The sequence below is a fragment of the Megalobrama amblycephala genome, linkage group LG2 (assembly GCF_018812025.1).
Source record: "Megalobrama amblycephala isolate DHTTF-2021 linkage group LG2, ASM1881202v1, whole genome shotgun sequence".
NCBI classification, from domain to species: Eukaryota; Metazoa; Chordata; class Actinopteri; order Cypriniformes; family Xenocyprididae; genus Megalobrama; species Megalobrama amblycephala.
Genome location: NC_063045.1, coordinates 16,075,685 through 16,097,681, shown reverse-complemented (window position 1 = coordinate 16,097,681; position 21,997 = coordinate 16,075,685). Strand labels below are relative to the sequence as shown.

The window sequence follows — 21,997 nt, the reverse complement described above, 5'->3', positions numbered from 1 at the left end:
TCTGTATATCTATCTATCTATCTGTCTGTCTGTCTATATATCTATTTATTTGTCTGTCTGTCTGTCTGTCTATCTATCTATTTATCTATCTATCTGTCTGTCTGTCTGTCTGTCTGTCTGTCTATCTATCTATCATCACTATCTATCTATCTATCTGTTATCTGTCTATTTCTGTCTGTCTGTCTGTCTGTCTGTCTATTTGTCTATCTGCTGTATATCTATTTGTCTATATATCTGTCTGTATGTCTATCCATCTATCTGTCTGTCTGTCTGTCTGTCTGTCTGTCTATCTCTATCTGTCTATCTATCTGTCTGTATATCTATCTATCTATCTATCTATCTCTCTATCTGTCTGTCTATCTGTCTGTCTATCTGTTTGTATATCTGTCTATATATATTTATTTGCTTTATCTATCTATCTATCTATCTATCTATCTATCTATCTATCTATCTATCTATCTGTCTATCTCTATCTATCTATCTATCTATCTATCTATCTATCTATCTATCTATCTATCTATCTATCTATCTGTCTATCTGTCTGTCTGTCTGTCTGTCGATATGGATATGTTTGCACCAGCTCTGCAATTCAGCACTCCAATAAATCACATCACGTTTATTTATAGCACTTTATACAACAGAATGTTTACAAGCAAGCAGCTTTATGGTATTAAACATGAAAAAAGAGTCAGTGTCTCTTTCGATTAGAATTACAATTTCAATTTCAACTATGAAGATTTCCACCTCAAAGAAGGCGGAGCCTCAGAGCCACACCTACCTATTACATAATCACTATGGACCAATGGTAGTATGAAGGTGTTTATCAGCCGGAGCAAACTTTTCTAGAAAGCTTGCTTTGGCAAGCTGTTTTGAACTCCCGAAACGAACAACAAAAACAAACTTCGTTTTGGCCTGATTTTGTTTGAAATGTCACACCAGTTTATTCTTCGATTTTACTTAAAGTATATCGGGTCTCAACTGTCTGCCTATTTTATCTCTCTGTCTGTCTCTCTGATTATATATCAGTCCATCCATCCATCCATCTCAATTTATCTCCATGTGATTTGTCTGTATTTTTTTGGATGTCTGCCTGACTGTTGTCTTTATCTCCGTCTCTCTGTTTGTCCGTCTGTCTCTCAGCAGCAGCAGCTCCAGCACCTGTCTCACCACACTCCAGGTATCCCTCTCACTCCTCACCCTTCAGGTCTGTCTCTGGGTGGTACATCGGGGCTGCTAGCCCTCACCGGGGCTCTGGGAGTTTCCGCCCACCTGGCTAACAAGGACGAACGCAACCACCTTGACCCTGAGCACCTGCGAGGTGAGAGTCTGTCTGACCTCTCTTACTCTACATGCATTTTGAATCTTACAGATGCATGGGGTTATTAAATGACTTAGAATTATTGATGGAATAAATAAAATAAATTAAAAATAATAATAAATTAAATATTTATATTTAATTTAAAATATAGAATATTTATATATAATTTAAAATAAATAGATTAAATCAAATTATTGTATGAAATAAATCAATTTATTCATTCATTCATTCAATTTAAATGCATAAATTAATAATAATAATAATAAATACATTAATAATAATAATAATAATTATTATTATTATATATAAATATTAAAGCTTTTCTGACCTAACAAAACAAAATGAAACCCAAATTGTGAGCATTAGGTTGGTAATGGATCTTTATCTTTGTATTTTATCATTTTTATTTTGCTTATGGATTTTAAGCTTGCTTTTATCGCAATTCTTCAACAAAAGTGCACAAAATGTGTGCAGTGTTCGCAAATATTAACAATTGGGACCAATTAACTTCCACCATGATTTTTTTAGTTGACACGCCCCCCCAAATAGTTTGGTAAGAAACTTTCATAACGGCACCGTCCCATGTGTGCATATCTAGTAAATACGATTCTTCTGACATTAAAGGGAGCATTACAAGAGAGTGATGGAGCAAAAGTTGACCTAAGAAACACAAAGTGGAAGACTGATAGCGAGAAGGAGGGTGTGTTGAGTTGGTAGATTGGACATACTTCTGAGAAGCCTTGAAGCTCTGATAGACTGAAGGCCAGAGGGGCGACTTGTTCAGGGAGCTCAATACAATAGATGTATTTTTATTGCACCCTGACTGGATTTTTCAGCATGACCTTGGCTTGCTATGGAATTGTTGTTATTATTATCTAGACTGACGTCAATCCCCAACCCCTCCTTCTCTTTCTGTCTCTCTCTCTCTCCTCCGCTCCCAGAGGGTGCGCCCAGCAGGGTGAGTATCAAACTTGTGTGTTTGTGTGTGTATATGTGCCTCCACCCTACTGACTTTGATAAATGATTCCAAATACAGAGTCCTTTAACAAGAAGTACGGATTATGAAATCCGACCGACCTTTCAGGACTCTCTAAACAGCACTGATCCTGCCCTCTGCCATTAGCACTGAGGAAAAGCATTCATTCAAACCATAATTCTCTGTCATTTGGTTGAATCACAATTAGTCTTAAAGGAGCAGTCCACCCAAAAAGCTGATTCTCTTACCATCATGTCATTCCAAACTCCTATAATTTGTATGATCTGCGGAGGGTAACATTTTCACTAAATAACAATTTAAAAGCTTTGAAAAAATGTCTTCAGGAGATTTGGAATTTAGCAGAAATTCACAGCATTTCATTTTTGGGTTTACTGTCCCTTTAAAAGTTTTCGTTTTCCTTTAAAGGGATAGTTCCCCCAAAAAATGACTGTTAGGTCATCCTCATGTCATTCCAAAAAAATATGACTTGTATGAGCTGCAGAGGGCAATTTTTTCAGTGAATAACAACTTAAATTTAAGTCTTTAATCACACAAAGCTATAATATGGCTTCAGGAGACTTGTAATATAGCATGCGAGTCATATAAACTACTATTATGGTGCTTGTATGTCATTTAAATTCTGGAAAATAGATGTTTGAAGGTACTTCCAAATAAAGGCAAATAAATAATGACAGAATTTTCATTTTTTGGGTGCACTGTCCCTTTAAGACTTTGATTTGAAGAAAAAAATAGAGAGAACTCAGGAGAAAGAGTCATAACAGTCAAATTCTTTGAGATGATTTCTTGTTGCTGACTATAGAGGAAGAAAATGAGGGAGTCATGGAAAGGTCTAAGCAAGGGGGAGTGAAAAGAGAGAGCTGTATTGGAGAAAACAGGTTTGTTTGAGAGAACTGGGCTTCTTTGTGCACTTTTTCTCATCTCAGTCCAAAGCACTTCCTGTTTGGCTCATAAAACTGCACCGTTGCAGAAAAACAAAGTTGTTTGAAGTCACTGATCTGAGACCGGTTTTGCTGTACTCCTCATAATGATGAAAGTTGAGAGACGGACAGTTGACACTGGATGGTGACTGAATGTTTTGGGCTAATTCAGCGGTGATCGACATCCCGAAGGATGTTTATTATTGCAGAATAGTGCAGGAGTCAGCTATAAAGGAATAAATCAGCCAAAAATGAAAATTCTGTCGTCATTTACTCACATTTTTTTCCATACAGTGACCTTTCTTGGTGACCAAATACCAAAATTTACCTTTAAAATCCCTTCCAGTTCTCAAGTCAAATATGACGCAGGTTTGACGTCATTACGTTTGGTTAAGAGACACTCGAGAAACAATGACATTTGTTGTTATTGACTTCCAACACAAAGCGATCATCATACGGACTCAGAACAATGAACTATTCCGTGAACTTTGCACAACCTTAGCATTTAGTCGGAGATGAGACTGTGTGTGTGTTTATGCTGTGTTTTCTGCCTCTATAGAGTAAATCAGTGTCGTCAACTGACAGTCAGGCAGCGGAGGATCGTCAGGGTCCGTCAGGGGTTTATCCCTCACAGGCCAGCAGCGATGCCAAACGGAGACGGTGTGATGAAAAAGACGTCCTCCCGTCTCACTACGTAGGTTCTGTCACATGACAATGACATCATACTTGTCTCATTCCCCCAATTAACTAAATGTGTGTTACATTGACAGTCCTAGTTTAAATGTCAGTATAGACATTCCATACCTCTTTGTAGAAAGAACTTTTTTTGTTTAATAAAAAAAGGCCCAAAATGTACACAACTGTAAAAAAAAAAAATCACATAATGTATAATTATTTAAATAATTAGACATAATTTAAATGTATATTATATAACATTAATAATATAATTAATAAAATAATAAATATAATTTTAAAATAATTCTACAATTATCTTTTTATATAAAAAATATATACATATTACTTTTATATTATATTATATTTTAATAAAAACTTATGCCTAATGTATCTTTTTTATGCTATAATTTTTTAATATAGGTCATTATGCTCAACAAAGCATCAAGTGTAGCGTTTACCAAATGCACACATGTAGGATGTGACCATCCAGGCGGGTATAATTAGGGGGATGATGTCACTATAGGGTGATGGCAATAGCAACATCAGGCCATGATCACATCAAAGCCCTGTTGCCATGGTAACTAAGTGCGTTGTCACCCCCTGATTCCCAGAGATGGGCGAAAGAGGAGAGTGAGATGAGTGTGAGCTGTGTGAGAGCGATGGACAAGGTGGTGGTGGTGGTGGGGAATCTCCCCTACTGTGATTGGTGAAATTACACACAAATGGAGGGGAGTGGAAGGAGCAGAAAAAGGACACTGCAATATTGTACATGTATCTGATAAATATTCCATAGGGGTATATATTTTTGTGCCTGTTTGTGTCGCTAACACCATCCTTCTCCTGCCTGTTGTCTTTTAGGACAGTGACGGAGACAAGAGCGAGGACAATCTTGTAGTAGATGTCTCAAATGAGGTCAGTTCACACACGCACTGCTAAATTAACATCAGTGAAACTTACAGTAGTTAGTCAATCGATTTAAAATTAACGAAATTAATTTTTAATTAAATGACATTATTGTGGTAAACACGATTGAATAGACAAAATACAAAGAGTAGGTTTAGTCGATATATTGTTTATATATTGTTTAGAGCGGAGGACTTTTATTCTGCTGTATGGAACTGAGGAAGAACTGATGATGGGATGGTTTGATCTCCGGCAGACCAATCAGCAGAAAGGGGCGTTTAATTCCTGCCCACGTGTAGAAATCGAATATTCTAGCTGTTTATTAATTTTTCCATCCCTGAACGAAAAAACGAAAAATCAAGCTGAATTCTTGTTTTTCGTTTTTTTTTTTTTTTTTAAGTGAAAAATGAGCCATTTTCTTATTTTTCTACTTTCAATATTAAATAAAAAAAAAAACGGATGACACAGACATTATTTTTTATCACAGTGAATTTTTTATTTATTTATTTTTTTGTTTTGTTTTGTTTTGTGTTTTTTGTTTTAGTTTTGTTTTGTGTTTTGTTTTGTTTTAGTTTGGTTTTGTTGTTTTTTGTTTTCTTATTCCACATAAAAATTGACCCGATTTATTTTCGTAATTCATGCTCCTGGTCTTGTTTTGCCCAATTAATCAGTTTATTCATTCAGCATATTGTTGCCAGACCACACACAACACTCTAGCATTGTAGTCTTTCACTGACATTAATCTTAATGATGTATTTGTATTTGATTGTAGAACAGCACCAACAAATGCATTTCATCCTAAAAAAAACCCCCTCATTCTTTATTATTATTTCTATGCAATTATCATCCATTTCAAGGTAAATCATTACAGCTCTGTTTCTCAATTACTGGATAAATATTGAACATCACTCATATTTATTAAACTGCATTCATTCAGTAATTGCTGATAATATCACACAGGCCAATCAGGATTGTTTTCAGCTGCAGAGCGAGTGGAGTCAGCGCTATGCTTTTATAATCATTAAGTGACCCTGCTGCATAATTAACACGTTTAAAAACATGACCAAAAATTATCTGAATTTCTGCAATATCCCACACCAAGGTTTAAACTACACGGGGTGGCATAGTGAGGAATTTGAGTGAATGGATGAGACCTTGCTTTGTTGAACTCCAGGTTAACAGATTAATGAAGGCAAACCCTATTAACTCGTGCCACAACATCTAAAATGTAAAAATATCACATATCCAAACTGAAGCAAAATGCACTCAGGCTCTTGACTCTCCTTAACTCCTTCATTGTTTCCAGGAGCCTTCCTCTCCCATAGGCAGTGCCCCTCTGTCTCCTCATGGGAATGGGTTGGACCGAGCCCCAAGCCTGAGGAAAGAGCTCCCAGGATCCCCCAGTCCCCCACCGGCCTCCCCTCCACACAGCCCACCCCCTGGCAAAAACAAGGACACCATACAAGTACGAAGACTTTTCTTAGATACCTAATATGCCAGAATTTACACTCTTCCCACATTATCCATTTTAAAAATGTCAAAATTCATATCAGTGTTGCTATATGTTATTCAACATTATGACAAATAATAGCATCTGTCTTTCGGTTCTATTGACAGACAGAAAAATCTCAGTCGCCCTCTTCTAAATCAGGCAATTCCTCTCCCTCTCACCATGACCCTCTCACCCCTGGTCCACCCGGCCCACCCGGGCCCAGCACTTCCTGTTTACGCCTGGTCAACAAAGCTGCCTCCTCGGCAGACCCACTGGGTAAGACGTCTGTTTGCGTTTACAGCAAACACAATTCAACGAAAATAATTGTTTAATTGTGTATTCTGTAGCTCTTCGGAGTCCCTTGACTATGACGCCTGGCTCTTACCCGGCTCACTTCGGGGTTGTATCCCACGCTGGGCTTAACGGAGAGCTGGCCAGCCCAGGCGGGTTCGGAGGCTCGCTCACCCTCTCTCCCCAAATCAGTGCTGCAGCCAGTGCCTACACACGCAGCCCTTTGGTAACTGTGTTTCTGAATCTCTTACAGTTGGCATAAGTGTACCGAAAAGCACTTTAACCTTGAATACTTTCCCCTACAGGTAGCGTATGAATCACGTTCACATCTTAGGCCCTCAGGGCTGTCCTCCTCGCTGCCTGGCTCCACTGGTGGCAAGCCGTGAGTTTGTCCTCTTTCTTTTACCTCCCTCTGTTTTAAGATGGAGTTACACAGTGATGGCCAGCGTATCAACTGTTAGTCCAAAATAGTGCTGCTTTTGTTTGCCGCGCTTGTAATACAATCTCCTCTCGAGCCCCCTGCTGACTGCTATGGCGAGAAAAACACTTGAATTCAGGCAAACATCCTTAAGGCAGCAAATTATTGCTGCACCCACTGAATGACACATACACAAACATGCAACTTCTAGTAATTATGTTGTCAGCTTCTTAAGTGCTTAAGGTTTGAATCAGCTCCTATTCTTATTTCAAATGAGTCCTTTTACCATTTAATTTTTGTACCTCAAAGTCTACTTATAATGTTAGTTGCAGTTCATTGCGCCAAACACAGTAGTGATTTAGTTTTTTATGACCATTTTCCACCTTCTAACTGACCTTTAAACAGAAACTTAGCATTTTTTGTCCATTCAGTGCAAGTGACTTTCATTCATTGTATAGACAAAAACATCCTTCAAAAACTTTTTTGTGTTCCGCAAACTTTAATTTTTTGAGTTAACTTCCATTTTAATGTCCACCTTATTCCCGCCCCCAGTGCTTACTCGTTCCATGTGAGCGCAGATGGTCAAATGCAGCCGGTGCCCTTCCCTCCTGACGCCCTCCTCGGCCCTGGCATCCCGCGGCACGCACGTCAGATCCACACCCTCAGTCATGGAGAGGTGGTGTGCGCGGTCACCATCAGCACCTCCACGCGTCACGTCTACACCGGCGGAAAAGGTTGTGTCAAAGTGTGGGACATCAGCCAACCGGGCAGCAAGAGCCCGATGGCCCAACTGGACTGTTTGGTGAGATCTGCATCGTGTGAAACTCCCTTATAGTTGGTATTTGCCATCCTAGTTGGACTAAATAATGTCTACCCTTTCGTCCAATCAGAATCGAGACAACTACATCCGATCGTGTAAGATTCTCCCAGATGGGCGGACCTTGATAGTTGGGGGTGAAGCCAGCACGCTGTCCATCTGGGACTTGGCCACACCCACTCCACGAATCAAGGCCGAATTGACGTCCTCGGCTCCGGCCTGTTACGCTCTGGCCATCAGTCCTGACAACAAGGTCTGCTTCTCCTGCTGCAGTGATGGAAACATCGTGGTCTGGGACCTGCACAACCAGACGCTCGTCAGGTATCTAAAGACTCCTGCTGGTGAGATAGACCATGTTCTTCTTCCTGAGGTCATGTGACGTTCTTGTGTCCCCCTCCGCAGGCAGTTCCAAGGCCACACAGACGGAGCCAGCTGTATAGATATTTCCAACGACGGGACCAAACTGTGGACTGGGGGTCTGGACAACACAGTGCGCTGCTGGGACCTGAGAGAGGGCCGACAGCTGCAGCAGCATGACTTCACCTCACAGGTACTGCAGCTCAGTGGGTACATAGGAATTGGAGTTGTGTGTATATATTTTTTAAAGACAACCCTCAGAACACAGTAACAACCACACAGCAATCCCCTAGCAATTAGGGGAATCATCCTGGAAACCACATAACAACTCCATAGCAACCAGCTAGTAATGTCAACTTACAGTGTCCCAGTAACCACCCTGCAACCACACAGCAAACAACCCAAAAATCCCATGACAATCACCCAGAACAACCTATAAAACCTCATAGCAACACCCTAGTAACCAGCTAGCAATGACAACTAACAATGTCCCAGTAACCACCCTGAACACCCTAACAACCACATAGCAACACCCTAGCAATGCCCTGGCAACCACTTATAACATCCTGGAAACCACATAGCAACGCCATAGCAACCAGCTAGTAATGTCAACTTACAGTGTCCCAGTAACCACCCTGAACACCCAGGCATCCACATAGCAAACACCCTAAAATCCCATGACAATCACCCAGAACATCCTATAAAACCACATAGCAACACCCTAGTAACCAGCTAGCTATGACAACTAACAATGTCCCAGTAACCACCCTGAACACCCTAACAACCACATAGCAACACCCTAGCAATGCCCTGGCAACCACTTAGAACATCCTGGAAACCACATAGCAACGCCATAGCAACCAGCTAGTAATGTCAACTTACAGTGTCCCAGTAACCACCCTGAACACCCAGGCATCCACATAGCAAACACCCTAAAATCCCATGACAATCACCCAGAACATCCTATAAAACCACATAGCAACACCCTAGTAACCAGCTAGCTATGACAACTAACAATGTCCCAGTAACCACCCTGAACACCCTAACAACCACATAGCAACACCCTAGCAATGCCCTGGCAACCACTTATAACATCCTGGAAACCACATAGCAACGCCATAGCAACCAGCTAGTAATGTCAACTTACAGTGTCCCAGTAACCACCCTGAACACCCAGGCATCCACATAGCAAACACCCTAAAATCCCATGACAATCACCCAGAACATCCTATAAAACCACATAGCAACACCCTAGTAACCAGCTAGCTATGACAACTAACAATGTCCCAGTAACCACCCTGAACACCCTAACAACCACATAGCAACACCCTAGCAATGCCCTGGCAACCACTTAGAACATCCTGGAAACCACATAGCAACGCCATAGCAACCAGCTAGTAATGTCAACTTACAGTGTCCCAGTAACCACCCTGAACACCCTAACAACCACATAGCAACACCCTAGCAATGCCCTGGCAACCACTTATAACATCCTGGAAACCACATAGCAACGCCATAGCAACCAGCTAGTAATGTCAACTTACAGTGTCCCAGTAACCACCCTGAACACCCAGGCATCCACATAGCAAACACCCTAAAATCCCATGACAATCACCCAGAACATCCTATAAAACCACATAGCAACACCCTAGTAACCAGCTAGCTATGACAACTAACAATGTCCCAGTAACCACCCTGAACACCCTAACAACCACATAGCAACACCCTAGCAATGCCCTGGCAACCACTTAGAACATCCTGGAACCACTTAGAACACCTGGAAACCACATAGCAACGCCATAGCAACCAGCTAGTAATGTCAACTTACAGTGTCCCAGTAACCACCCTGAACACCCAGGCATCCACATAGCAAACACCCTAAAATCCCATGACAATCACCCAGAACATCCTATAAAACCACATAGCAACACCCTAGTAACCAGCTAGCTATGACAACTAACAATGTCCCAGTAACCACCCTGAACACCCTAACAACCACATAGCAACACCCTAGCAATGCCCTGGCAACCACTTAGAACATCCTGGAAACCACATAGCAACGCCATAGCAACCAGCTAGTAATGTCAACTTACAGTGTCCCAGTAACCACCCTGAACACCCAGGCATCCACATAGCAAACACCCTAAAATCCCATGACAATCACCCAGAACATCCTATAAAACCACATAGCAACATCCTAGTAACCAGCTAGCTATGACAACTAACAATGTCCCAGTAACCACCCTGAACACCCTAACAACCACATAGCAACACCCTAGCAATGCCCTGGCAACCACTTAGAACATCCTGGAAACCACATAGCAACGCCATAGCAACCAGCTAGTAATGTCAACTTACAGTGTCCCAGTAACCACCCTGAACACCCAGGCATCCACATAGCAAACACCCTAAAATCCCATGACAATCACCCAGAACATCCTATAAAACCACATAGCAACATCCTAGTAACCAGCTAGCTATGACAACTAACAATGTCCCAGTAACCACCCTGAACACCCTAACAACCACATAGCAACACCCTAGCAATGCCCTGGCAACCACTTAGAACATCCTGGTAACCACATTGCAACGCCATAGCAACCAGCTAGCAGTTTCAACTTACAGTGTCCCAGTAACCACCCTGAACACCCAGGCAACCACATAGCAACACCCTAAAAATCTCATTACAGTCACCCAGAACATCCTATAAAACCACATAGCAACACCCTGGTAACCAGCTAGCAATGACTACTAACAATGTTCCTGTAACCACCCAAAGAAATCATATAGCAACATTGTTGCAACCAACTACCAGTGCCCTAACAACCACCCAGAGTGATGAATGACATGAACTGTTGCGTCGTACGTAATAAGACAGAACCATTTATTAGTAGCGTAAATTCTGTGTCTTTATATTCCAGTTTTTAGAATTAGTTTTTTTGTTGAAGTGTTTTTATGTGCACACGCAGATCTTTTCTCTGGGTTACTGTCCTACGGGCGAGTGGCTTGCAGTGGGGATGGAGAGCAGTAATGTGGAAGTGCTGCACGTCTCCAAACCAGACAAATACCAGCTGCACCTTCACGAAAGCTGCGTTCTCTCACTCAAGTTCGCCTACTGCGGTACGCGAATCACTATGGAGATGTTATTGTGCCACACTTTGAAACTTGTGGTTTCTGAACTGCTCCGTGCTGCCCATGCATATATATATATGATCCTTTATTATTTATGTCCTATTTAAAATAAATGCTATTTCATAATCTAAGATGGAGAGGACATGATATGTTTCTCTTTCAGGGAAGTGGTTTGTAAGCACGGGAAAGGACAATCTGCTCAATGCATGGAGGACGCCATATGGAGCCAGTATTTTCCAGGTTTGTTCCAAACCCATATGACTTACTTTCTTCCTTGGAACACAAACAGAGATGTTTTGAATGTCCTTTAAATGCTGCTATACTATTAACAGAATAAGAGTGCGGCTGTGCGCAGACAGAGAACTTGTATTTAAAGCAAGACAATTCTCAGTTTAGATTCAAAAATTATTTCACTCCTGTCTTGACAGTGAGATTTAGCTTGATTGAATATGTCTCATTTTGTCTCTCTCTCTCTCTTTTAGTCAAAGGAGTCCTCGTCTGTCCTGAGCTGTGACGTGTCCCCAGACGACAAGTATATTGTAACTGGTTCTGGGGATAAGAAAGCCACGGTGTATGAGGTGGTGTACTGAGCTCAGACAAAGACAGACGGATGGATGAACAAAGAGCGCCAAGCATGACACAATCATGACCGCGTGGCAGGCAACCATGGCTCTTCTATTTGCGGTCCTTTCGCTCCATCCAGTCACCATAACTTAAGAGACAGAGAAAGGCTTTGTTCGCAATGGCATACTACCATACTACTCATACTATTTATGCAGTATGTAAACTGTGCACAGTATGAACATTTTCTTTATACTTAAAATTCTCAGATGACGCACTACATTAACCAAAATTTCCTGTAAAAACACTTTGTGAGATACTGTATCCCATGGCGATGTGCGCAACTTTACCTTCCAGTTTAAAGTCGGCATGGATTGCAAATTCACTCTATTTTCTAAACAATCCTATTGTGAATGATTCATTCATTTCTTTTTTTAATCATTTTTTGACTGACTTTGATCAAGATGACATATTTTGTTTCTTTTCGGTAATTCGAATGTACAATAAATCACAATACGGAAGGAAAGATTTGTTGCTACTTCTATTACAGTAACACAAGACGAATTGTTTGCATCATATTTTTCATAGACTACAATAAGTGTAATTTAACTTTATTAACAAAGTACACAGTACTCGTTAATTAAACGCAACAATGTAGCATACTACTATTTATCTTCATTTTTCTGTCCTTAAATTGTATGCAATGTACAGTATATACCGAGAAGTATGCTAGTATTCTATTACGAACGTGGCACATGAGAGTGGAGCTGTTAATTGGAACGGTCTCCAAGCTAAAAGAGGAAGCCCCACAGACAGCTGGTACTTAGGGAGCTTCTTCTTACAGCAACACCAAAACCAGACAATCATTTCATTAGTCACAAACTCCCTCCATAAAGAGAGCACACCAATCCCCCCAACCCCCACCAAAGAGAAAAGACAGTTTGGAGGCTCCTGACTCACGTTGGAGCTTTTCTGGATGAACACGATATGGGCGTACAAACAATTCTCCACTCGCCTATCCAACCCAATTAGACATTCATGTGGCAAATCCCAGTCGAGTTCTCCAACCTGCATTTAATTTCCTTCTTCCACAAGTCAGTGTATGAGGAGCAAGGGTAAATCATGCTGGATTCGTGTGGCAAATATTCACAACCACAACCGTTATTCGTTTTAATTCCTGTGGATTATCATACAGATGTTGTGCTCATTTGTGGTTTAATGCTCATTTTCAAGTCATTAATTATCTTTTAGCTTTGCATAGGGAAATCTTTTTATAATTGCTCTACTTCAGTAAGATGAAGCAGTGCATCAGGACCTATAATGCAAATACCTAAAATTTGAAATTAGTATATGATATATAAAGTATATAATTAAAAATGTTAAAAGAAATCTGATGTTTAATGCAAAACAATATTATTTAATTGAAATGCAGCATCAATTTGCATCCCTAAATGTAATTTTTTCTTAAGTTAGACATAGAGAAATGCTTGAAAATCTGAGCGGTCCTAAAACAGAGCCCTGATGCGCACCATTGAAAAGAAGAGCCGTGGTTGCCAACCTGACAAGGAATGTTCAAGGAGAGACACTACAGAATTCATCTACCACATGCACCAAACATCCTGCTGGGTACAGATTTTTTTTTTTTTTTTTTTAATTACAGTTTTGTTTTGTTCATTCTTCTTTTGATCTATAAAGCTTTTCTCAGCACTTGGATGAGTCGAACCGTTTTTGCTTGTGAACCGAAGGAATTGTATCACAAAGTTCTTTCTCTTTTTTTTTATGGCAATAGTAAGCAGTGAAACCACAGTGTTTTGATCAGTCTGTTTATTATCCAGAAAGTGCGGTGTTTTTATTTTTTAAATAGCTGAAAATATGGCTGCCTGCAAACAGTTGCATTTGTCTGTTTCTAGGTAGACCGTCTCTACTGCACGATCTGTCTTTGACATCACGCTATATAAATATCTGTATCTACCCTTATATAATGCATTGTTTGTATACTGAGAACAGTGTTCACCGTCAAGATTTCATTAAAGACTGTCGAAAGCCAAGGAACTTTTTTCGAAGGCATTGCTGTGATATCCCTGTAGCACTTCCCATGTGATGTAAAAGACATGTATACGTTGACAAATTAAACGTGGTCATCTTTTGAAGTTGTTGCGTTCTTGAGAGTGGTTCAATACCAAAGAATAATTCAAAAACTAAAGAAATTATCCAGACCAACTCATGTTTATGCAAATTTTATTTACATATGTAAAATTATTTACAATAACAAAGTATTGTTTTAAAATTCATTATTTTTTTAAAGCTCAGCAACATGAACACCAGCTTGGTTACAATTAATACATTCACAAAATTCACATTTGAATTTATTATTGTAAAAATTGTACATTTGTAAATAAAAGTTGCATAAGTATGGATTTTGGGGTCTGCATATTTCTTAAGCTTTGCTTTTTTTAATTAGCCTTCAAAATGGGTAAACAAGTTGGGAGACATTTAATTATGGATTTATTTACTATCTGCATCATTATGCAGGGTAAAAAAAAAAAAAAAAAATCTATTCTTTATTCACTAGAAATTACATTTCAAACTATAAATTAATGCACGTGTCTTTTGGCTTTTAAAGAGCTTTATTTACAGTTCATACATACCAAGTTTGCGACCAAACAGTCAAAATAATTTTCAACATGCTCCAACATACAGTATTCACGTGATAGGACATTAACTGAGTGTCTTTGTAGCCATTTCCCTGAAGTCAATGAAACACTAAAATCCAGAGCCTTGTTGTCCTACATCATAGAGTCCATCATCTTATACATCATCCATACAATCATAACACAGAGCCGAGATCAGGTCAGCTTTTAGAAAACGATCAATGAAGAAGTCTTAGGCCAGTCCTTAAGGTCTCATCATAATTCATTCATCCACTGCGGCTCCATAATTGTCCATTTCTGTGAAAATTCCGAAGGCTAAAAAAATAAGATTTCTTTTACTACTATATTCACTACAGAGGTTTCATCTTGTTTAAAAAAAAAGAAAGAAAAAAAGAAAGAGAGCGAGAGAGAGAACAAGAAAAGAGGAGGTCTTTGGAGAAATTCCATGTTTTTGAAGCTAGACTACCAGCTTTCCTCACAGCATTAAAAAAACAACAAGGTCAGTTCTGAAGATCCACCATTCGATCCTGGAGTTGAAAAGTACAACCGTCCTGCTGTCTCAGAGTCCATATTCATGTCCACGTCACACCTTTTGTCTCCCAACTCAGAGACAAAATAATGATGAATCTGGTCTCCTCAATCCAATCAGTTTTTTCGTTTTATGAACGGCATTCTGAACACATTCAGTTTAGTAAATGACTTCATACACAGTAGCCTTCTTATCTCCTGAGCCAGTGACAATGAACTGGTCGTCAGGGGAGATGTCACAGCTGAGGACGGATGACGATTCCTTAGACTAGAGACAAAAACAATTAGTTAGAGAGTTCGTTCAGGTGTTAGGTAACATTTCAAATCAGTGTTTGTCTTTCTGTAGGACACAGAAAGGATATTCAACAACAAACGTCATTTAAATGATCAGTTATACTGCGCTACAACAATAAGCTTTTTGATACTGCTAACAATGCTGGGGAAGCTAATCTGAGTAGCTTCTACCTGTTAAAAAGTAGTTAGCTAAACTACAAGCTAACTTGAATAGATTTCAATTAAGTAGAAAATAGTGAGTGAAGGTATAAATATTAAGATTCAAAACATGTAAAATGCTGCACAGATGAATATGAAGTAGTTCATTTACATGAACTGTTTGCTTTTTTTTGTGAATTCAATGTATATTTTAGCGCTACACTGACAGTTTTTGGAAAAAGTAACTTGTAAGCTGCAGCATTTTAAAACTTTATGTAGTTAGTAGCATCACTACTTTTAGTTAGTTACTCCCCAACACAATACTGCTAACCAAACAGCACAATACCTGGAATATGCTTGATCCATATGGAGTTCGCCATGCATTCAGTAGATTATCTTTGCCTGTGCTTACAAACCATTTACCTGCAAAAGTTCAAAGTAAGATTTTTATGCATATTTGTTTCATTTTTTCCATGTTTTTCCAACCCAAAATGATCATTTTCTTAATTTTTAAGTTTTAAGGGAACAATAAAAGTCCAAGCGTACCGCAGTAGGCGAACTTGAGTGAGAGAACGCAGCTTTCGTGAAGGTGCAGCTGGTATTTGTCTGGTTTGGAGACGTGCAGCACTTCCACATTACTGCTCTCCATCCCCACTGCAAGCCACTCGCCCGTAGGACAGTAACCCAGAGAAAAGATCTGCGTGTACAAATAAACACATTGTTTAATGCTAAAAATGATCACAATTCTTCCCCATTTCAATCTCTGAACAACGACGGAACCTCCTGATCCGGTCTCTGGACATATTGGAAAACTGCACTTTCGTTTAAAAACTCTCTCTGTCCACACTAGCGTTTTTAAGAATTTTCCAAAAGTTGCTCATCCACATCCAAAACACCTGAAAATGCCTAAAATCATCTTGCTGCGCATGCGTAAAACATAAAAGCACAGTGAGATGATACCAACAGACCAGACAAAGTTTCACGCTACTCTTCTGACAATCATTTTATTAGCGAAATATCCCACCACTCACTGGTGCATCCGGTTCACACTCAAAATCGCCAGGCCATGGCTGAATGCGAAATCGCACTTACCTACTGTATAGTAAGCAAAAAGCATAAATGCAAAAAAGCAAAAGAGCAGCATGTCCTAATTCACAGTATTCATAAAACAGTTGGCAAAAAGTTTCAAGGATGACCTATTATTCAAAAAAAAAAAAAAAAAAAAAAAGACTTTGTATGGACTAAAACGCAACTCATGTTTTGCCACTGGACAGCAAATATTCTTTTCAGGAATGTAATATGAAGATCACACAAAGATTTATCTTTAGCAACCTTATGAAAGTCAATAGCAGGCACAACAATTCTGGTACAACCATAGATATCGGGTATAATATGCATCACATGACTAAACGTGCATTATCGTTTTCGAATAACGCAAAAATGCCATTTTCAAATTTATAGGTTCTCACTGGACAAAAGACCAAAATGTACAGAAAAGATTTTTCAAATTTATTTAGATTAATGGTCAGCGTTTCATGAAAACTCTTCAAATGCCCAGTACCTGTGAGGTGAAGTCATGCTGCTGCAGCTGTCGGCCCTCTCTCAGGTCCCAGCAGCGCACTGTGTTGTCCAGACCCCCAGTCCACAGTTTGGTCCCGTCGTTGGAAATATCTATACAGCTGGCTCCGTCTGTGTGGCCTTGGAACTGCCTGCGGAGGGGGACACAAGAACGTCACATGACCTCAGGAAGAAGAACATGGTCTATCTCACCAGCAGGAGTCTTTAGATACCTGACGAGCGTCTGGTTGTGCAGGTCCCAGACCACGATGTTTCCATCACTGCAGCAGGAGAAGCAGACCTTGTTGTCAGGACTGATGGCCAGAGCGTAACAGGCCGGAGCCGAGGACGTCAATTCGGCCTTGATTCGTGGAGTGGGTGTGGCCAAGTCCCAGATGGACAGCGTGCTGGCTTCACCCCCAACTATCAAGGTCCGTCCATCTGGGAGGAGCTTGCATGAGCGGATGTAGTTGTCTCGATTCTGATTGGACGAAAGGGTAGACATTATTTAGTCCAACTAGGATGCCATATACCAGGGGTATTCAAATGGTTTCATCCACACCGCGGGACATAACTTTGTTATTTTACCGTTTCTACAGATTAAAGAGTCATCTGTTGTTTTGACGTGCTGCTCAGACAGTTTAACTACACCAGGTTTGTGACAAGTTAATGCCTTTAGACGTTTTTTTTTTTTTCTTCCCCATATAATTAGTATTATTAATGAGCATATTAAGAGCATTTCATAATAAACAATGTAATAATTTGGAAAATTATTTAGAGATGGCAATGGCAGACAAAAAAAACCTTTGAAATTACTAGTTAAATTTGTTTTGTGCTCATGATGGGAGTTCATTATTAAATTATGTACATTATTTTTAGTAGTTTATTACTTTGAGCAAAATATAAAAATGGTCCATACTTTTTTAGGAGGTAAGCCCTGCACCCCCAGTATGTTTTCTCAGTCCCAAGGCCTTCTATGTGCTATACATGTAGGTGTTCAAATGTTTAAAAAAAAAAATAGCCCGATAAAACATCTGATCTTACCTTTTTATATTCATGCACAGTTGGGAGAAATTTTTACTTTTTTTGGTAAATATTGGTAAAAATTAGACCTCACTGATTTGGCTCTCAGGGCCCAAGATTCTCATCTTTGATGATTATTTTGAGTGTTTAGGATTTTTTTTTCTTCCGAAGTACTACGGCTGCCCCAATGGAAATGTATAACCTTTCCAAAAAAGTATTTTCCAGACTACAAGGACGGTTTCACACGATGCAGATCTCACCAAACAGTCCAGTTGGGCCATCGGGCTCTTGCTGCCCGGTTGGCTGATGTCCCACACTTTGACACAACCTTTCCCGCCGGTGTAGACGTGACGCGTGGATGTGCTGATGGTGACCGCGCACACCACCTCTCCATGACTGAGAGTGTGGATCTGACGGGCGTGCCTCGGGATGCCAGGGCCGAGGAGGGCGTCAGGAGGGAAGGGCACCGGCTGCATTTGACCATCTGCGCTCACGTGGAACGAGTATGCACTGGGGGCGGGAAAGACATATAAATTTCATTGAACACAGATTAGACTAAGAGCGTTCACATTGGAGCTTTTGGAACTGAGTGCATTTGACATCAGCAGTCAAACAATGGGAAATTGGCATTGGAAACTTACGGTTTTCCAGAAGCTGCTGGTTGCAGGCTAGCAGGTAACCCTGGTACTCTCATATGAGGGTGAGGAGACTCGTAGCCCACCTTGGAAAGTAAGTGGAGCAATGAGATTAAATTGTAAAGACACAAGGAAAATGTCGGGTTAACTTTTTTCCCCCCCTCACCACAGGTGAACGTCCATATCCAGCCGCGGCTGCAGCGGCGGCGGCGGCGGCAGCAGCAGAGCCATTCATCTGAGGGGAGACGAGGTGGAGACCGGCACCGTATCCTGCTGCTCCAGCCAACTCCCCATTAACTCCTGGGGGAGGAAGCCCAAATGCACCAGGGGGGTACGCGCCCTGCACAGCCAATGGGTTCCTCAGACCTAATGCTAAGAAAGCCAGAATTGGGGGAGCAAGATATGGAGGTTTGTCTCAGTGGTGAAGCATTTAATTAAGTAATAATTAATAAACACTTGCTTTAAGCATGTAATAAATTAATAATTGTCAAAATGAAACAGAAAAACATTATAGATTTTTTCAGAATGCAGAGTTTGTACAAACATTGTTAAATAGATTTTTTGTGGTAAAACTTCTCTTTAACAAATATCATGGATTAATGTATAAATATTAAATTTACATTTTGGAGAAATAATAATAAAAGATAAATGGAGCAATTCCAAGAGGCCCTAGTTTAACCAAACTAAAGTTTTTTTCTTGAGAAATAATAATAATAAAAAAAAGGTTCTCAAGCTTTCATCAAATTTCATCCTTTTGAGTCTTTTTCTTCCTTATGATATATAGACAGTTGGGCCACACTTACATTTTTGACTTTATGCTCTCAAAAATGATAATGAATTTTAATTCAGAAATTAAAACTTGTTCATCAAAGAAGAGGTGCATTCAAGTCATTGCATGTATGAATTGCATTTTAATAAATTTCTGAATAAATGGATCCTGACCCTTTAATATCACTCTCAGGAAAGCTAAAATTACACAGCCTCCAAAGACAGGAGCTCAACACCATGATACAATTAAAACAAGACATCCTCTCAGAAACAGGAAGACCACCACTGCCCTCTGCTGGCTGACAAGCCGCCAACCCCCAATAAAGACATTCCAACCTGGTTGATCTAAGCACTATAAATTCAGTCACTAAAGACTTGGACTATCAGGGTAACAGAACCGTACCAAGTGGGTCAACGCCTGGCTTCCCAGGAACGGGGCGAAACTGTGGAGGAACGCTGGGGCCTGGGGTGGACGACTCCTGGGACATGGGCGTGCCAGGCTTCATCCCTGGAGTGCTGGACTTCTCTCTCTGCAAGGTTAGGGAACACATTTACACACATTAATTATTCAGGAAAGGTATACAGTCAATGAAAAAAAAAAAAAAAAAAGATGCAGCGGTAGTCAAACTCAAGCAGAAACTGTCTGTTTTTGCATTTTTAGGAGACTGACAGCAAAAGCAAGGAAAGAGATGTGCTTTGCAGCAGAAGGGAGAAACGGTATTGAAACACTTCCTTTTGGGGGAGGGAAAGGAACTTGTTTGCTAAATGAGCAATGCATTTGTTTAACATCAAGCAAGCATGTTTGTGTGTGTTTTCGAGTAATATATGTACCGGCGGAGGCTCCTTGCTGCGTGAAGGGGAAGCAGCACTGCTGGAGGAAGCCAGCGAGGTCGGACTGGCCTGGGGCAGAGGCTCCTTACGGGAAGGAGGGAGTTTATCTAATCCATTCTCTCTGGAGGAGTACGACTGCACACTTCTTGGAGAAGAAGGGTCCTGAGGGAACGCAGCGCACATGATGATTTAATCAGGGAATACATGGCCAACCTTGTTTTTAAGTTTCTCATTCTTTAACACAAACCGACCTCGTCGACGACCAAATTGTCATCGCTCTTCTCCGCGTCGCTGCCCTGAAAGAGAAAACGCCTCAGAGTTGAGCGCGTGTTCTTAAATCAAATAAAGATCATGTCTATGATTCATAAAAGGACGATGTAAATATAACACCATTAGAACACTTACGTAGTCAGTCATAAACTCCTTCTCATCTGCTTTTCTCTTTTTTCCATTGCTGAGGTAGTCTGAAGGCCTGCCTTTGTCTCCGTTTGAGAGTGAACTCTGAGAGAGGAAGAGAAAGATGAGAAAATGAGAGTGGAAAGGGAGAACGGCGGAGTAGGAGACAGAGGATGTGCGTGTAAGTGTGTGTGTGAGCCAGAAGAAAGAGATAATGATGTAGGAGACGAGGGATAAATCAAATCAGCTCCATAACTGCTGGACCCACAGGCAATAGAGACGCCTAATGCATGACAGTCTGCACTGAGGAGAACTCAACTAGAAAGAGACAGAGAGGAAGGAGGAAAGAAAATGGACAGATACTACAGATACTCACTGGCCCAGGTTCACGGTCTGTGTGGATCATGGGAAGGGCAGGTAAACGTCCCCGCGGCCAGTCAAAACAAACCAAAAAACAAACAATGTGACTATGACGGTTAGACAAAACTCACTCTGATAGACAAAACAAGGCTTTGAATTAGCCCACTGCTAATAATAAAGGCATGTTCCTTCAGTTTCTCTTTCATGTTTCATTGATGAAATGCATGAGCTGACAGATTTCAAAGATGAACTGGTCAACATTTCAGGGTAGAGTTTGCATTTTATGAATAAAGTATGAGTGGTGCAATGCAAAGGGCATTGCTTTGCGATTACTAGCACGTTGCTATGTGGTTGCTAGGTGATTACTTACTGGTTTGAGTCGGGTCTATGATATTGTCATATCTAGGTACAACTCAGATCTCTCCTTGAATGCTAGTCAGCAGTATTTTTTTTTTTTTTTTTTTTTTTTTTTTTTACCCATGTTATTTTATTCGCCCAGTCTATTTTGTGAAGGTGAGGTCACACTTAATGTTCTGAGAAATTTTGTGGGCAATATCCAATCATTCGAATGGGAATCTGTGCAGTCAGGAGTTTTATGTGAGAGAACAAATGTTCCCCAAGCAGATTCTGCTCGTGTTAAAAGTTGGTCATGCAGATTAGTGGCTTATTACTATTATACTTTAAAATTTGTAATGTAAAAAAAAGTTATATTATTATTATTATTATTATTATTATTATTATTATTATTATTATTATTATTAAATACCAATTTATTTTACAGTGAAATACTACAATAGTAAATTTCTTATTTTATTTCATAATAATAATAATAATAATAATAATAATAATAATAATAATACTACTACTACAATTATATAGACAATTGATATATAAATTATTTTTTTGCCCAAATTGTGCCACCCTACAAAAAAGCTGGA

The 21,997-nt window shown here is 40.0% G+C and overlaps 2 protein-coding genes across 12 annotated transcripts in view; one reads left to right on the top strand and one right to left on the bottom strand.

The window, feature by feature from the left end:
• tle2b (TLE family member 2, transcriptional corepressor b) overlaps nt 1–14,028 on the top strand; it is a 58,982-nt gene extending 44,954 nt beyond the window's left edge. For 3 of the 4 annotated variants that reach the window (XM_048183077.1, XM_048183074.1, XM_048183078.1), the window contains 14 exons: nt 1,141–1,318; nt 2,260–2,276; nt 3,792–3,926; nt 4,766–4,819; nt 6,117–6,275; nt 6,428–6,578; nt 6,650–6,819; nt 6,899–6,975; nt 7,564–7,813; nt 7,902–8,149; nt 8,231–8,378; nt 11,155–11,305; nt 11,481–11,557; nt 11,800–14,028. In XM_048183077.1, coding sequence (XP_048039034.1) covers nt 1,141–1,318; nt 2,260–2,276; nt 3,792–3,926; nt 4,766–4,819; nt 6,117–6,275; nt 6,428–6,578; nt 6,650–6,819; nt 6,899–6,975; nt 7,564–7,813; nt 7,902–8,149; nt 8,231–8,378; nt 11,155–11,305; nt 11,481–11,557; nt 11,800–11,907 — 1,923 coding nt within the window. In that variant the 3' untranslated portion in view covers nt 11,908–14,028. The remainder of the gene's footprint in view (nt 1–1,140; nt 1,319–2,259; nt 2,277–3,791; nt 3,927–4,765; nt 4,820–6,116; nt 6,276–6,427; nt 6,579–6,649; nt 6,820–6,898; nt 6,976–7,563; nt 7,814–7,901; nt 8,150–8,230; nt 8,379–11,154; nt 11,306–11,480; nt 11,558–11,799) is intronic. The other variant, XM_048183075.1, reaches the window with a different exon arrangement.
• A 458-nt stretch (nt 14,029–14,486) lies between these two features.
• Nucleotides 14,487–21,997, bottom strand: part of tle2a (TLE family member 2, transcriptional corepressor a) — a 39,273-nt gene continuing 31,762 nt past the window's right edge. For 7 of the 8 annotated variants that reach the window (XM_048183067.1, XM_048183068.1, XM_048183069.1 and 4 more), the window contains 13 exons: nt 21,076–21,137; nt 20,709–20,804; nt 20,555–20,599; nt 20,304–20,465; nt 19,876–20,002; nt 18,871–19,076; nt 18,711–18,790; nt 18,330–18,579; nt 17,280–17,527; nt 17,051–17,198; nt 16,036–16,186; nt 15,836–15,912; nt 14,487–15,325 (listed from right to left, as the gene is read on the bottom strand). In XM_048183067.1, coding sequence (XP_048039024.1) covers nt 15,218–15,325; nt 15,836–15,912; nt 16,036–16,186; nt 17,051–17,198; nt 17,280–17,527; nt 18,330–18,579; nt 18,711–18,790; nt 18,871–19,076; nt 19,876–20,002; nt 20,304–20,465; nt 20,555–20,599; nt 20,709–20,804; nt 21,076–21,137 — 1,760 coding nt within the window. In that variant the 3' untranslated portion in view covers nt 14,487–15,217. The remainder of the gene's footprint in view (nt 15,326–15,835; nt 15,913–16,035; nt 16,187–17,050; nt 17,199–17,279; nt 17,528–18,329; nt 18,580–18,710; nt 18,791–18,870; nt 19,077–19,875; nt 20,003–20,303; nt 20,466–20,554; nt 20,600–20,708; nt 20,805–21,075; nt 21,138–21,997) is intronic. The other variant, XM_048183070.1, reaches the window with a different exon arrangement.